Here is a 16,374-nt window from a genome sequence, read left to right as displayed (position 1 = left end):
GCAGGACAGCTAATGTTGAGCAGCAGAGCATCTTACCGCTGTCGAGTTCAGACAGGCAAGGTGCTGCAACATATAAGCCTTGTGCACATATTCAATAGTGAGCAGAACAAAATGAGTTGGGTGGATCGTTGGAAGTCCTCCAGTGTAAGCTTTCGTTAGGTTCATGTCAGGTAACTGGGTAGATAGTTGGGGAGAGGGGCAGGAGAAGAGGCAGGGAAGGTGTCACCTTCTCAATTTCAATTAAATTCAATTTCAATTGAAGGGCTTTATTGGCATGGGAAACGTATGTTAACATTCTCTCTCTCTCCCGCTCCTGCAGTGAGTCTGTCAGGTCCAGAGGTCTCACCCTACACTCCCCTCCACAGTTCTATAGTCCCACATCGCCATCTAGTGGACATTTATATTATCTCAAATGCACAATTTATTATTATTGTTGTCTCTGAACCGAATATATAACTGTTTATTCTTCCATTGAGACTTAGAACTGGATCTGAGGTGGACTCTCTAGTCCAGGTCTGAGGGAGCAGTATGAAGGGTAGAAAGAGGAAGAGAGAGACAGGCCATTAGGAGTCAGTGCACTGTGCTATATCACTCTCTACATGCCATACGACAGTACAGTGTTGTGCCATTAATACATTGCCCACAGGAACTGCTGCTGTAGCTGACTCTGCTGCATCTCACCAGGGGGCATTTCTGATGTAGCACTCTGCGGAAGGCTGGCTGGCTCTAGGCACAGTTCCTCAACCGGAAAGACAATTACCAGTACTCTCACTGTGTGTGTGTGTGTGTGTGTGTGTGTGTGTGTGTGTGTGTGTGTGTGTGTGTGTGTGTGCTGCCTAAAACCACTATGCCTATGTGCCAGTGTGAATAGCTGTAATGACCACTTCTCTATCTAAACAGTTCTGTACTTTCTGAAATGAACACCATTGTGTTTGGGTTTTGCAGGAGCTGCCAGAGTATGACTAGCCTGTTCAGTAACACCATGTCCCCAGCCAAAGATGGCTGCTCCTCTCTGCCCTGCCGACCCAGCAGCCTCAACAAACCTCCTCTCCGTGCCCTCTACGACCTGCTCATCGCACCCATGGAAGGGGTGAGCATATGTCCCCATGACCAGTGTGTGTGTGTGTGTGTGTGCAGCATTTGATAGAGAGGGGCGGAGGAAAGACAGAGCAAGAAAGTGTTTATACTATAGTAAGTACAATATGAATACCACTTATCACTCCCTGTCTCTGTTTGTCCAGGGCCTGATGCACTCCAGTGGTCCTGTGGGCAGACACAGACAGCTGATATTGGTGTTGGAGGGGGAGTTGTACCTCATCCCCTTTGCCCTGCTGAAGGGAAGCTCCTCTAATGAGTACCTGTATGAACGCTTCAGCCTCATCGCTGTGCCTTCCATCCGGGGCCTGGGGACCAGCTCCAAGGTCAGCATCCAAATGACAGAATGGCTTTTATTTTAATGACATAACTTATTACTGTTACTAACACTGTCAAGCTCCTGTTACATTCTATCATTGTCATCATTGGCCTCTCTCAATGTGTCCTCAGGGTCATTCTCGGCGGGCGGGGCCGGCTTCCTGTGGGGGCGTGTCCATGGCAGCTGTGGTGGGTAACCCTCGTCTGCCGTCCTCTGTGATGGACCGCTGGCTGTGGGGGCCCATGCCCTCAGCCGAGGAGGAGGCCCTCATGGTGTCTGAGCTGCTGGGCTGCCATCCACTGGCTGGATCCTCTGCCACCAAGGAGAGGGTGATGAGTGCCCTCACCCAGGCTGAGTGTGCCCACTTCGCTACCCACATCTCCTGGAAGCTGGCCGCCCTGGTGCTCACGCCCAACCCAGAGAGCATACCCGGCGTGGCAGGGGCGGGTGTGGGGAATGGAGGGAGAGGGGCAGGGGGCGGGAAGAGAGGCAGCGGAGGCAGGGGCAGGAAGGGCTCGTTTGGGAGCAGCTACACCATCCCAGAGAGCCTGCACCTGCAGGATGATGGGAGCGACGTGGAGAGTATCTGTGACAGCCCTCCCCTGCAGGAGTTCCTGCTCACCGCTGCTGACATACTTGACCTGAGGCTTCCTGTCAAACTGGTGGTGCTGGGGTGAGTGGACCAGGAGAGGGGCGGCTTGCCTAATGTGGGAAACCTCTTATTTAAAGTGGTCCTGGAGAGGGGGGAACCGGAATCTATTACAAAATGTCCACTCTGTTATCCAATGATAGTTACAGTTGAAGTCGGAAGTTTACGTTGGAGTCATTAAAAGTAGTTTTTCAACCACTCCACAAATTTCTTGTTAACAAACTATAGTTTTGGCAAGTCGGTTAGGACATCTACTTTGAGCATGACACAAGTAATATTTCCAACAATTGTTTACAGACAGATTATTTCACTTATAATTCACTGTATCACAATTCCAGTGGGTCAGAAGTTTACATACACTAAGTTGACTGTGCCTTTAAACAGCTTGGAAAATTCCAGAAAATTATGTCATGGCTTTAGAAGCTTCTGATAGGCTAATTGACATCATTTGAGTCAATTGGAGGTGTACCTGTGGATGTATTTCAAGGCCTACCTTCAAACTCAGTGCCTCTTTGCTCGACATCATGGGAAAATCAAAAGAAATCAGCAAAGACCTCAGAAAAAAATTTGTAGACCTCCACAAGTCTGGTTCATCCTTGGGAAAAATGTCCAAACGCCTGAAGGTACCACATTCATCTGTACAAACAATAGTATGCAAGTATAAACACCATGGGACCACGCAGCCGTCATACCGCTCAGGAAGGAGACGCGTTCTGTCTCCTAGAGATGAACATACTTTGGTGCGAAAAGTGCAAATCAATCCCAGAACAACAGCAAAGGACCTTGTGAAGATGCTAGAGGAAACAGGTACAAAAGTATCTATATCCACAGTAAAACGAGTCCTATATCGACATAACCTGAAAGGCCACTCAGCAAGGAAGAAGCCACTGCTCCAAAACCGCCATAAAAAAGCCAGACTACGGTTTGCAACTGCACATGGGTACAAAGATCGTACTTTTTGGAGAAATGTCCTCTGGTCTGATGAAACAAAAATAGAACTGTTTGGCCATAATGACCATCGTTATGTTTGGAGGAAAAAGGGGGTTGCTTACAAGCCGAAGAACACCATCCCAACCGTGAAGCACTGGGGTGGCAGCATCATGCTGTGGGGGTGCTTTGCTGCAGGAGGGACTGGTGCACTTCACAAAATAGATGGCATCATGAGGAAGGAAAATTATGTGGATATATTGAAGCAACATCTCAAGACATCAGTCAGGAAGTTAAAGCTTGGTAGCAAATGGGTCTTCCAAATGGACAATGACCCCAAGCATACTTCCAAAGTTGTGGCAAAATAGCTTAAGGACAACAAAGTCAAGGTATTGGAGTGGCCATCACAAAGCCCTGACCTCAATCCTATAGAAAATGTGTGGGCAGAACTGAGAAAGCGTGTTCGAGCAAGGAGGCCTACAAACCTGACTCAGTTACACCAGCTCTGTCAGGAGGAATGGGCCAAAATTCACCCAACTTATTGTGGGAAGCTTGTGGAAGGCTACCCGAAACGTTTGACCCAAGTTAAACAATTTAAAGGCAATGCTAGCAAATACTAATTGAGTGTATGTAAACTTCTGACCCACTGGGAATGTGATGAAATAAATAAAAGCTGAAATAAATCATTCTCTCTACTATTATTCTGACATTTCACATTCTTAAAATAAAATGGTGATCCTAACTGACCTAAGACAAGGAATTTTTACTAGGATTAAATGTCAGGAATTGTGAAAAACTGAGTTTAAATGTATTTGGCTAAGGTGTATGTAAACTTCCGACTTCAACTGTATGTAGGTATGCTGTGGTAGATAAAGATATAGTCGACAGAGCAGTAGTCTAGTATTGGTGATAGAGGGTTATGTAACCAGGTGGTGGTGTGTGTGTATCTTATTTACAGGTCATACCAGGAGTCCAGCAGTAAGGTGACAGCAGACGGTGTGGTAGGTCTGACCAGGGCCTTCCTGGCTGCTGGGGCCCAGTGTGTCCTGGTGTCTCTGTGGCCTGTTCCTGTCTCAGCCTCTAAAGTGTTTGTCCATGCGTTCTACACCGCCCTGCTCAACGGGACCAAGGCCAGCGCTGCTCTCGCAGACGCCATGAAGACTGTCCAGAGCAGCAAGCAGTACTCCCACCCCTCCAACTGGGCAGGTTAGAGACATTCTACTTCCACACTCAGTACTCCCACCCCTCCAACTGGGCAGGTTAGAGACATTCTACTTCCACACTCAGTACTCCCACCCCTCCAACTGGGCAGGTTAGAGACATTCTACTTCCACACTCAGTACTCCCACCCCTCCAACTGGGCAGGTTAGAGACATTCTACTTCCACACACTCAGATTGGCTTGGTTTGTCACCTCCCAACTGAGTAGATCCCAGTTCAACCATGTTCCCAATTGTGTCATAATTACTTTCTGTTCACCCAACTGGACTCTCACCGTCTGCATCTCTCTTCCTCTCCTTCCTGTTGATCTTGTGGGTGTGCTGTCCAGGCTACATGCTGATTGGTAATGATGTGAAGCTGAACAGCCCCTCATCCCTGATTGGCCAGGCTCTAGCAGAGATCCTACAGTATCCAGAGAGAGCACGGGATGCTCTGCGGGTCTTACTGCACCTGGTGAGGGTCAAATACACATGCACGTACACACACACACACACACAGACACAGACACAGACACAGACACACACTCTTACATTAGTCTAAATCTCCCTGTCCCCACCAGGTGGAGAAGTCTCTCCAGAGGATTCAGAACGGCCAGCGTAACTCCATGTACACGTCCCAGCAGAGTGTGGAGAACAAGGTGGGGGGCGTCCCAGGCTGGCATGCCCTGCTGACCGCTGTGGGCTTCCGCCTGGACTCGGCTGGCACCGGCATCCCTGCTGCTGTCTTCTTCCCCACAGCAGACCCTGGAGACAGGCTACAGCAGTGTAGCACCACCCTGCAGTCAATACTTGGTAGGCAGTGGGCCTTGGCAGGAGGACATGGGACTGGGGATAGGATAGTGAGATGGAGAACAGCTCCAAGCATGAACTGGGCCTCCATCTTTCTCAATTTGATATGTGTAAGCCTATTATAGAATATAAAAAGTTACAATACTGCTTATCAAGTGGCTTTGTGGGCTTTTTATAACACACAGATAGTATAACCTGTTTTTTCCTCTTCTACTGGCGTAGGGTATATTAAATGCAGCTTGAATTAATAATGAATCATGTCTCCCAGGTCTACCGCCCCCAGCTCTCCAAGCCCTGTGTAAACTCATCACCGCCTCTGAGGCAGGAGAGCAGCTCATCAACCGGGTAGGCTCCAGCACCGCAGCACTACAGCACCACAGCACAGTGTTACTGCTCACCATTGGAATGTAATATTTAGTTCTCTTGACTTGGGTTTCGACTAGGGCAACTCCAAAGAGGTAGACATGGTGTATTGTGAAGGAAACAGAAACCCGACTTTTCCAATTATCTGAGCCGCTGGGGACTTGATTAAAGGCCCAGTGCAGTTAAAAAAATGTCCTGTGTTTTGTATCATATTGTACAACAGCTGATGAAAATAACACTGTAAAAGTGTTAAAGAATTTCATTAGTGTTATTTCCTGATAGTTGCTGCTTGAAAATACAATCTACACAGGACCTTTTAATCAGCCTGTTTGCATGGGTGGGAGTTTCAGCCTGCCTGGTGACATCACCTGGCGGTAAATTGGTGAATAGACCAATAACGTTTCATTTTTCTGTATTTATTTATCTGCATTTATTGTCCCCCGCGATGAAATGGGAGAGGGGACTGTGCATCTGTCTCTGTCCATTAGTACATTCGTACGTTAGTTGCGATATCTCAGACAGCACTGCGTCTTGGCTTAGAGATCTGACATTTACAAAATTACACTGTTTGGCCAGATGGTGCCAATATAACAAGAGATTGAAAATGCATACTTTAAAAGGTCACGCCCCTCACCCCATTTGACCTAAAGTCATGAAATTCGGCACATAGGTCCCTCTCCTTACAAGGAACACATTTGACTCAGGGACCCATAAGGTCCTCCATGAGCACCGAATGACCGATCTGCACGAAACTTGATATGTGGTATCTATGGACAAAGGCCTCTCAACACAATATTTTCCAGACTAGTACCTAAAACAGCATGGCCATTATTAACCAATAAACATTCCCATGGGCGTGGTCTGGCACATAAATGCATATAAATCAGTCAAGGATATTCATATTGTAACAAAATTTGGTACACATGTTGCAAACACTATCAAGACTCAACACATGCAAGAACATTCATATCGACCACATGGTGGCGCTATTTGACTCAGAGTGAAGAAAATTAAGATAAAAAAATTAAAAAAAGAACATACAAATCCAAAAAACATGAAAAAAAAAAAAAAGAACAATAGTAACGAAAAATATTAAATAAAATAAATAAAACAAATGAAAAGAAAAAATATCCTCTAGAAAGAAAAAATAAAAAAATTACAAAGAGCGCCTGGATAAGAGCGTCTGCTAAATGACGTAAATGTAAATGTAATTTGGCACACGTGCTCAGGGATATGAGTCTAGCTAACCCATTCGATATCTCAGACACCACTGGCCCGATTTTGAAAGAACTTGGGTGAATGATGCGTCTTGCCATAGAGATCCAGCATTTACAAAATTACACTGATTGGCCCAAGGGGGGAGCTATAGTAACTGTACGTACGATAGATGCATCTTGCCATAGAGATCTGTCATGTTTACTGTTGTTTCTATTTTATTTTAACCTTTTCACTGCTCTAGGGTTATTATTATTGCTTGGATAACCTTATCTACTATTATGTATAGATTTTTTTTTCATTCTTTATGCGGTGCGCACTGCGCAGAACACCGGAATAAGTATCACTGACTGAATTATCACTGTGAATCATTGTAATGTTTGTTTATGTGGCAATTTGACAAGAAAATATAATTTCATTAATTCATTCATTCATTCAGTCATTCATTCAACAAAGAGAGTTCCAAACCTCTCTGCCAATAACAGCTAGTTTTAAGTTTTCCCCTCCCCACTCAGATCACTCCCAATTATCCTGGCGACGACGGAGATGGCGGCCTCGCGACTTGCTCTTAGGAAACTTTGCAGTATTTCGTTTTTTTTATGTATTATTTTTTTACACTATTAGCTCAGAAAGTGTTTTGCATCATTACATACAGCCGGGAAAAACTATTGGATATCAGAGCGGCGGTAACTCACCAGCATTACGACCAGGAATACGATTTTCCCAAAGCAGATCCTTTGTTTGCTCTCCCCAGGGCAACTGAACTGATTCCATTGGCTGACCCAAAACATTGCTGGCGGAGGAGAGGCACTCAGAGCAGCCTGCTGGTCCGACTTAGGAGGCGCGCACACCACCCACCGCTTCCAAGTATTCTACTCGCTAATGTTCAATCTTTAGTTAACAAAGTCGACGAACTACGGGCAAGGATTTCTTTCCAGAGAGACATCAAGGCCTGTAACATACTCTGTTTCACCGAAACATGGCTCTCTTGGGATATTCTGTCGGAATCGGTCCAGCCAGATGGGTTCTCAGTTCAATAAATATCTCTCCGGGAAGCAGAAGGGCTGAGGTGTATGTTTCATGATTAACGACTTGTGGTGTAATTGTAGTAACATACAGGAACTCGAGTCATTCTGTTCACCCAACCTAGAATATCTCACAATGAAATGCCGACCGTATTATCTCCCAAGAGAATTTTCTTCGGTTATAGTCACGGCCGTGTATATCCCCCCTCAAGCCGACACCACGACGGCCCTCACTGGACCTTATGCAAACTGGAAACCACATAGCCTCTGGGCTGCATTTATTGTAGCCGGGGATTTTAACAAAGCAAATTTGAGGACTAGGCTGCCGAAGTTCTATCAATATATCGACTGTTGTACTCGCGCTGCTAAAATCCTTGACCATTGCTATTCAAACTTCCGGGATGGTTATAAGGCCCTCCCCTGCCCTCCTTTCGGCAAATCTGACCACGACTCCATTTTGCTTCTCCCTTCCTATAGGCAGAAACTCAAACAGGAAGTACCCGTGCTAAGGACTATTCAACGCTGGTCTGAGCAATCGGAATCCACACTTCAAGATTGTTTTGATCACGCGGACTGGGATATGTTCCGGGTAGCTTCCGAAAATAATTTAGACATATACACTGAAACAGTGACTGAGTTTATCAGGAAGTGTATAGGTGATATTGTTCCCACTGTGACTATTAAAACCTACCCTAACCAGAAACCGTGGATAGACGGCAGCATTCGCGCAAATCTGAAAGCACGAACCACCGCATTCAACCATGGCAAGGTGACTAGGAATATGGCAGAATACAAACAGTGTAGCAACTCACTCCGCAAGGCAATTAAACTGGCAAAACATCAGTATAGAGACAAAGTGGAGTCGCAATTCAACGGCTCAGACACGAGACGTATGTGGCAGGGTCTATAGACAATCACGGACTACAAAAAGAAAACCAGCCACGTCGCCGACACCGACATCTCGCTTCCAGACAAGCTAAACACCTTCTTCGCCCGCTTTGAGGATAACAGTGCCACTGACGAGGCCCACTACCAAGGACTGTGGCCTCTCCTTCTCCATGGCCGACGTGATTAAGACGTTTAAGCATGTTAACCCCCGCAAGGCTGCCAGCCCAGACGGCATCCCTAGCCGCGTCCTCAGAGCATGCGCAGACCAGCTGGCTGGTGTGTTCATGGACATATTCAATCTCTCCCTTTCCCAGTCTGCTGTTCCCACATGCTTCAAGAGGGCCACCATTGTTCCTGTACCCAAGAAAGCCAAGGTAACTGAACTAAATGACTATCGCCCTGTAGCACTCACCTCTGTTATCATGAAGTGCTTTGAGAGACTAGTCAAGGATCATATCACATCTACCTTACCTGTCACCCTAGACCCACTTCAATTTGCTTACCGCCCCAATAGATCCACAGACGATGCAATTGCCATCACACTGCACACTGCCCTATCCCATCTAGACAAGAGGAATACATATGTAAGAATGCTGTTCATTGACTATAGCTCAGCATTCAACACCATAGTACCCTCCAAGCTCATCATTAAGCTTGAGGCCCTGGGTCTGAACACCGCCCTGTGCAACTGGGTCCTGGACTTCCTGACGGGCAGCCCCCAGGTGGTGAAGGTAGGAAACAACATCTCCACTTCACTGTTCCTCAACACTGGGGCCCCACAAGGGTGCGTGCTCAGCCCCCTCCTGTACTCCCTGTTCACCCATGACTGTGTGGCCAAGCACACCTCCAACTCAATCATCAAGTTTGCAGACGACACAACAGTAGTAGGCTTGATTACCAACAATGACGAGACAGCCTACAGGGAGGAGGTGAGGGCTCTGGGAGTGTGGTGCCAGGAACATAACCTCTCACTCAACATCAACAAAACAAAGGAGATGATCGTGGACTTCAGGAAACAGCAGAGGGTGCACCCACCTATCCACATCGACGGGACCGCAGTGGAGAAGGTGGAAAGCTTCTTGGCGTACACATCACTGACAAACTGAAATGGTCCACCCACGCAGACAGTGTGGTGAAGAAGGCGGAACAGAGCCTCTTCAACCTCAGGAGGCTGAAGAAATTCGGCTTATCACCTAAAACCCTCACAAACTTTTACAGATGCACAACTGAGAGCATCCTGTTGGGCTGTATCACCGCCTGGTACGGCAACTGCACCGCCCACAACCGCAGGGCTCTCCAGAGGGTGGTGCGGTCTGCCGAACGCATTACCGGGGGAAAACTACCCGCCCTCCAAGACACATACAGCACCCGATGTCACAGGAAGGCCAAAAAGATCATCAAGGACATCAACCACCCGAGCCACTGCCTGTTCACCCCGCTATCATCCAGAAGGCGAGGTCAGTACAGGTGCATCAAAGCTGGGACCGAGAGAATGAAAAACAGCTTCTATCTCAAGGCCATCAGACTGTTAAATAGCCATCACCTGCACATTAGAGGCTGCTGCTGCCTATTGAAATCACTGGCCACTTTAAGAGATGGAACACTAGTCACTTTAATAATGTTTACATATCTTACACTACTCATCTCATATGTATATACTGCATTCTATTCTATAATATTATTCTGTATCTTAGTCCATGTCACTCTGTCATTGCTTGTCCATATATGTATATTTACATTTACATTTACGTCATTATATATTCTTAAATCCCATTCCTTACTTTTTTGTGTGTATTCCTTACAATGTTGTGACATTTTTAGATATTACTGCGCTGTCGGAGCTAGAAGCACAAGCATTTCGCTACACCCGCTATAACATCTGCTAAACACGTGTATGTGACAAATAAAATTTGATTTGATTTGACAGTCCTAGCTTGCTTGAGAAAGAGTTTTTGCTAAAAAGCTATTTCTGTCTATTTTAATGGAAAACTATTACAGTAAGGTACTTACTTGTTACCCAGAAATGATTTGATATTGATATAAAAATGGCTGTGTTGGGCCTTCAACCATTTGGAACATAGAGGCTGAAGGCAGAACAAAGTATCATCATTATATCATATCAGTTAACCCTGTTATATGGGTCTGGTGACGCACTAGCCGCCTGCAAATCCCCCTCTTTGATCTGCATTGAAATGTTGCAACCCCCCAGCCCCAGCAAGATCTCAACCACCACAATCTCAGCTTGGATTCTGAGTTCTCTTCCTCATGATGCCAGAGTTTACCCTGTCACTCCCACTGCGGTTGACCCATGTCCAAATGTAGCACGTGTTCTTCACATGCATAGATTAATAATATGGTAGCCAGGAAGTGATTTGGGGTTTTGTTTCCACATTGGTGGTGACCATAACATTTGAAACACTCCAAGCATGTATGATGCATGAGATATTCCTGACATCACACTGCATAGGCAACCATATGGTGATTCAATGTTTTTGTGTAATATGTGACTAATATATGACACACTACCCATCAGTGTTGTTTTTCTGTTTCCCTGTGTGCCCTTTGTGTCCTCATTGGACCTGATCTCCTCTGCCCTTTGTGAATGGCCTGTCCTGTATGCATGCACTAAAAGCCTCTTCTCTCTCTCCTGCCCCTGTCTCTAACCTGCGGTCTGAAGGCTGTTAAAAATATGGTGGCAATGGTAAGTGTGCCTCTCCTCCCCCCTCTACACCTCACCCCATCCCTCCCATCTCCATTTCACTGCTGCTTTAAACTACCTAGCACAACCCTCTTGCATCAACTTTAATTGAGCAATAGATTAACTGCATGTGAAGCACGCTCTGTTCTTTAGCACATTTTCTATGTTTGTACTTACAATATGTGTTGTATATTGTTTTTTTGTGGTGTGGTTTTCATGTAAGCCCTTGGGCTTCCAACCACACCTGCACACCGTTTTGTTTTCATTTGTTTTTATCTGTATTGTTGTCTATCACTTGTTTTCTTTGGTGCAAATAAATTAGACTTAAACATGTCTCATACAGTTCTAGTTACTGAGGTACAACCTCTTCTAACCCCCCAGTTTATAGTGTAGTGCTGTTTGGGCCAACATTCCACTGCTGGGCAGTGCAGTATTATGAGTGTTCTTGGGTTTACAACCCTGGTTCACTCAAGGTCAGGATGAAAGGATGAACATTCTATGTATAAACAAACATAGAGCATGAACAGAGAAGAGAAAGGGAAGAGGGCATGTTAATCAAGTGGTGACGTTACGTCAGGTCAGTTTGACAAAGGTTTCTCTGTTCCAGGCTGAATAATCCCTAAACAGTGAGGGTGAGTGTTGCCCGGGGGTCATGCGTTAAACTCCCACAGAGGAGGAGGAGATGGTACCCTCCTAATCTAAACCACCCTGAGCCACTGAGCCATGTTCCACAGTAAAGGCACTGTAGTCTTGATAGGCTGAAGAGCCAATCCTCTGGGAACAAGGATCAACCCCACACAGGGTCAAAGGGCAGAGGCAGAGTTACTAAGCCTGCCAAAAACTACCTCTCCCCTGCCACAACAAAGATGGGCGTGGTGGAAGTCATTTTAGGACACTGGTGTATGTGTCACGACCCGGTGCGAGAAACAGTCACTAATAATTGTCAGAACCCAGAAGATGAGGCAGACACAGCTGTACTAGAGATGGTGGTTTAATTCAAGAACAAAATCTTCAGGCAAAGAAACTAAATCCACAATGTCCAAAAATAAAGCCAAGAGGCACAAAGAGGAAAACCTCCAAAAAACAAAAGAAACTCCACAAAGTGGTAAAAAACAGCAGGGAAAAACAAACCTCAAAAGACTACTCAAACAAAACACAAGAACTAAACCAGAGAACCTCTGGAAAATCCCACCAGAGAAATATCTATATAAAACAAGGCTTGGGCTGGGGCTGGGTGCTAACTTACTAACACTGAGCAAGGAACTGAGGAACACACAGGGTTTAAATACTAACAAGGGAATGACCTACAGGTGCAAACAATAATTAGAGCAAGAAAAACAAAAGGTACAAAAAAGGTGCAATGGGGACATCTAGTGACCAAAACCCGAACAGTCATGGCCAAAACCTGACAGTATGGAGGAAAACAGTTTACTTGAGCACAACCATCACATTTGTCAGTTTTGTTCTACTTGGTATATCTATAACCATTGATCCCATCAACAACTCAGGTCTGTAAAAGTTGGTATAGACCAGTTAAAGGTATATAGCGTCCTGCTTTACTCCTGTCTAACCTCCTGTATTTCCCTCCACCTCTGTCCCTCCAGCTCCACCAGGTGCTGGTCCAGCTTCAGACAGGGGAGAAGGAGCAGGACTTCTCTCTGCTGCCCATCCAAGTGTCCATCAGTGTGCAGCTCTGGAGACTGCCAGGCTGCCATGAATTTCTGGCTGCACTAGGTGAGATACAGTATATCAATAAAATCATTATCCAAATGAATATAATTTCCTCATTTGTCTATAGTAGGAGTAGAGTGACACACAACATTTCAGCTGTATGTGTGCTAGGCCGATAGAGTAACTGTCCTGTGTGTGTGCAGGATTCGACCTGTGTGAGGTGGGGCAGGAGGAGGTGGTACTGAAGACGGGCAAGCAAGCCAACCGCCGCACCATGCACTTTGCCCTCCAGTCCCTGCTGGCACTGTTTGGTAAGTATCGTATTTGTAGATACACAGTGATTAATGATTATAGTTAATGGATACATGATACATTAATGTATACCTTAACATGTTTACCCTTACAATTATGTCCCACTCTTCCACCTCTCTCTCCCCCTCTCTCCCAGACTCTACAGAGCTGCCAAAGCGTCTCAGCCTGGACAGCTCGTCCTCCCTGGAGTCTCTGGCCTCTGCCCAGTTTGTCTCCAACCCCCTACCACTGGGCTACCCCAACCTGCCCTTCTCCCCACCCTGCCTGGACAATCTGGCCTCAGACGCCATCTCCGTCTACAGCCTGAGCTCCGTGGCCTCCACCATGAGCTTTGCCTCCAAGTCAGAGTGTGACTTCCTGGGCCATCGACAGCGTGGTGGGGCCACAGCACACTTCTCTGCCCACAAGCACCCGCACGTTCCCCGCAGTCGCTCCTCTCCTCACGGGGCGGCTACAGCAGCAGGAGGGGGACGGGGAGATGACGAGGAGTATGAAGGCTTCTCCATCATCAGCAGTGAGCCTCTGGGAAGCCACTGTGACTCCCTGCCTCTACCTCCGGGTCACGGCCAGCGCCACCTCCACCGCGGGGGCAGGGGTGTTGTCGGTAGTTCCAGCTCGGCCGCTGGGCGGGGTTACCAGGTGTCTGTGTCGTCACGAGGCAGTGTCAGCACCCCTACCTCCCCTGTCAAGACCAGCCTGGTTCCCATCACCAACACTCCTCTCCAGAAGGTGCCAGGCAAGGTGAGCAGCTCAGACACAGGTGAGTCGGACCAGTCCAGCACTGAGACAGACAGCACCGTCAAGTCCCAGGAGGAGAAGACTGTCCCTCTGGACCCCCAGGAGCTGGCCCAGAAGATCCTGGAGGAGACCCAGAGCCACCTGCGGGCGGTGGGGAGTTTACAACGGGCTGGGGCTGAGGGGTCTGCAGCTGGAGCCACCTCAGCCAGGAGCTCTGCCTTCCGCTCCTCAGAGACCAGCGCCTTCAGCCGTCCCAGCAGCAGCGCCAGTGTCCGCACCCAGTCCTCCCCACGACCCAAACCTCCCTCCCGCTCTTCCTCCCTGCAGAAGATCAGCTCTGGTTACAACAGCCCTGCAGCCTCGGAGACCTCCCTAAAGGATGGCAGTCACCCCTCCCCTACCCTGGACAGCCACGCCCAGTTCAAGCTCAAATACCCCAGCTCCCCCTATAGTGGTCACATCTCCCGCTCTCCCAGTAACGTGTCGCCCAGCTCTGGCCACCAGTCCCCGGCTGGCAGTGCCCCATCCCCAGCTCTCTCCTACTCCTCCACGGGCTCTGCCTGCTCCAGCCCTGCCGATGCCCCAGACCTGGACCGCCTCAGGAGGGGCGTCATCGATGAGAAGGTTGTGGCCATCCACAACCTGAAGACATTCTGGGCCAACACAGCGTCCCAGCAACAGCAGCAGCATCTGGGTCCAGTCCGGGCTCTCCGTGGCGCCCCAGGACCCCTGGTCTCTGCCAAGAGAGATGTGCTGAGCCTTCTGAACCTCTCTCCACGACACTGCTCCCCCAGCAACGCCCAAAACAGCCTGGAGCTGCGGGAGCTTGGGCTGCAGTCGCTGGACAGGGGCAACAAGAACCCTTCCAACGGTCACAATCCTAGAAAGGTGGCCCCCTCTCCCACTATTTCCACTAGCAGCAGCCCTGGTGCTCGCTCTATCAGACTACCTGCCGGCAATGGATACAAGTTCCTCTCCTCTGGCAGGTTTTTCCCATCCTCCAAATGCTGAGACACTTTAAATGGTCCTCTTTCCTGTATTTTGCCTACCACTTGTTATCCTTTGTACTGGGGGAGTTGGGCACTTTCTGGAGGGTCACTATTGGCCCATCGAACTTGATTGACAATGAAAGTATTTAATCAGCCAATGAGTGTGATCCCTCAGAGGCTCATGAATGCTTAGAAAGTGTCTTGTCATTGTGCCCATAACACTGTAAATGGCAATGAGAAAGACTCAAAGACCTGATACTGTGTTTGTGTGTATGCGTGTGTCAGGTAGACTTCAATGCCAATCGGTATTTCCTCCAAAAAATGTGCTATTTGTGTGGGCCAAGATGAAACCGCTCCAACTGGTCTCCTCCATTCTATTTTTGTTTCAATTGAATGATTATTGTTATTATTATTGTTTGTTATTGTTATTATTATTAATATTATTATTATTATTATTATTATTATTTTGTTTTGTAAATTAAATCCAGTGTTTCACAATCAGTATTAAGCGTTTTTATATTATAAAAAAAAAGTGAACAAAATTGTACCAATAAAAAAAATAAAAAATATTAATTATTTTTTATTGAAATCGAAACTGGCATTTTGCCTGATTTCTTTGTGAATTGAGTGTCTGCTCCACAGCATGGATTCTCTTGCTATTCAATGTTAAGTACCATGTATGACTTTTTAGTCCATGATTTTGGAAATTAAACATGGAAGTGTCATGACAACCATCTCTGTCATTTATCAGTAAACCTGTTTCAATAAAAATCATGTTTGCTTTCTTGTATTTTTTGCCTTATTTTATTGCGTTGAAGATTTAGCATGCTGATGGAAATGCTGTATCAATGCATTAATGACTTTGGAAAAATCTTGTGACCACAATACAGAGTTTACTGTGGGCAGTGCAATTACACCTGTGCCCATATTCACAGTGTCTCACAAAGTGTCTCAGAGTAGGAGTGCTCACCCAGCTATTTTAAGATGAACGCACTAATTGTAAGTCGCTCTGGATAAGAGCGTCTGCTAAATGTCTAAAATGTAAAATGAGTGCTGATCTAGCATCAGGTCCTCCCTCTCCATGTAATCTTAATAATTAAGATCTAAAAGCAAAACTGATCCTAGATCGGCACTCATACTCTGAGATGTTTTATGAATACAGGCCCTGTGCTTCTGTGATGTGTGGTGAGGTAGGTGGCTGGGTAGGCATGGGCTATTATCAAAGCCAGATTTACTCACAAATAAACCTTAATGAAGCCCAAGTTCACCATACAACGGATAGCTCCAACAACCAGAAAGACATAGACTATTAACCGAAATAAAAAATGTAACTATATGGACACATTTCATCTGAATAATTCACAACGCAAACTAACACGACTCCAGATAAGACCCAGATGCAGACACAGGAGACAAAGGGCTGTGAGACAGGTTTAATCCTAGACACGTGAAAAGTGGGATGTATACGGTGGGTGCA

At 46.7% G+C, this 16,374-nt stretch overlaps 1 protein-coding gene across 2 annotated transcripts in view; it reads left to right on the top strand.

The window, feature by feature from the left end:
• Positions 1-15,687, top strand: part of LOC121530910 (tetratricopeptide repeat protein 28) — a 247,317-nt gene extending 231,630 nt beyond the window's left edge. Inside the window, exons 14-24 of one of the 2 annotated variants that reach the window (XM_041836276.2) lie at positions 946-1,090; positions 1,242-1,421; positions 1,546-2,087; positions 3,949-4,196; positions 4,539-4,663; positions 4,770-5,001; positions 5,267-5,343; positions 11,167-11,190; positions 12,792-12,921; positions 13,062-13,169; positions 13,307-15,687. In XM_041836276.2, the coding sequence (XP_041692210.1) occupies positions 946-1,090; positions 1,242-1,421; positions 1,546-2,087; positions 3,949-4,196; positions 4,539-4,663; positions 4,770-5,001; positions 5,267-5,343; positions 11,167-11,190; positions 12,792-12,921; positions 13,062-13,169; positions 13,307-14,919 (3,424 nt within the window). In that variant the 3' untranslated portion in view covers positions 14,920-15,687. The remainder of the gene's footprint in view (positions 1-945; positions 1,091-1,241; positions 1,422-1,545; positions 2,088-3,948; positions 4,197-4,538; positions 4,664-4,769; positions 5,002-5,266; positions 5,344-11,166; positions 11,191-12,791; positions 12,922-13,061; positions 13,170-13,306) is intronic. The other variant, XM_041836277.2, reaches the window with a different exon arrangement.
• Positions 15,688-16,374: the final 687 nt, after the last annotated feature.

This window comes from Coregonus clupeaformis, chromosome 18 (assembly GCF_020615455.1).
Source record: "Coregonus clupeaformis isolate EN_2021a chromosome 18, ASM2061545v1, whole genome shotgun sequence".
Lineage (NCBI taxonomy): Eukaryota > Metazoa > Chordata > Actinopteri > Salmoniformes > Salmonidae > Coregonus > Coregonus clupeaformis.
Note: the sequence above shows the minus strand (reverse complement) of the source record. Positions and strands in the feature narration are given on the sequence as shown.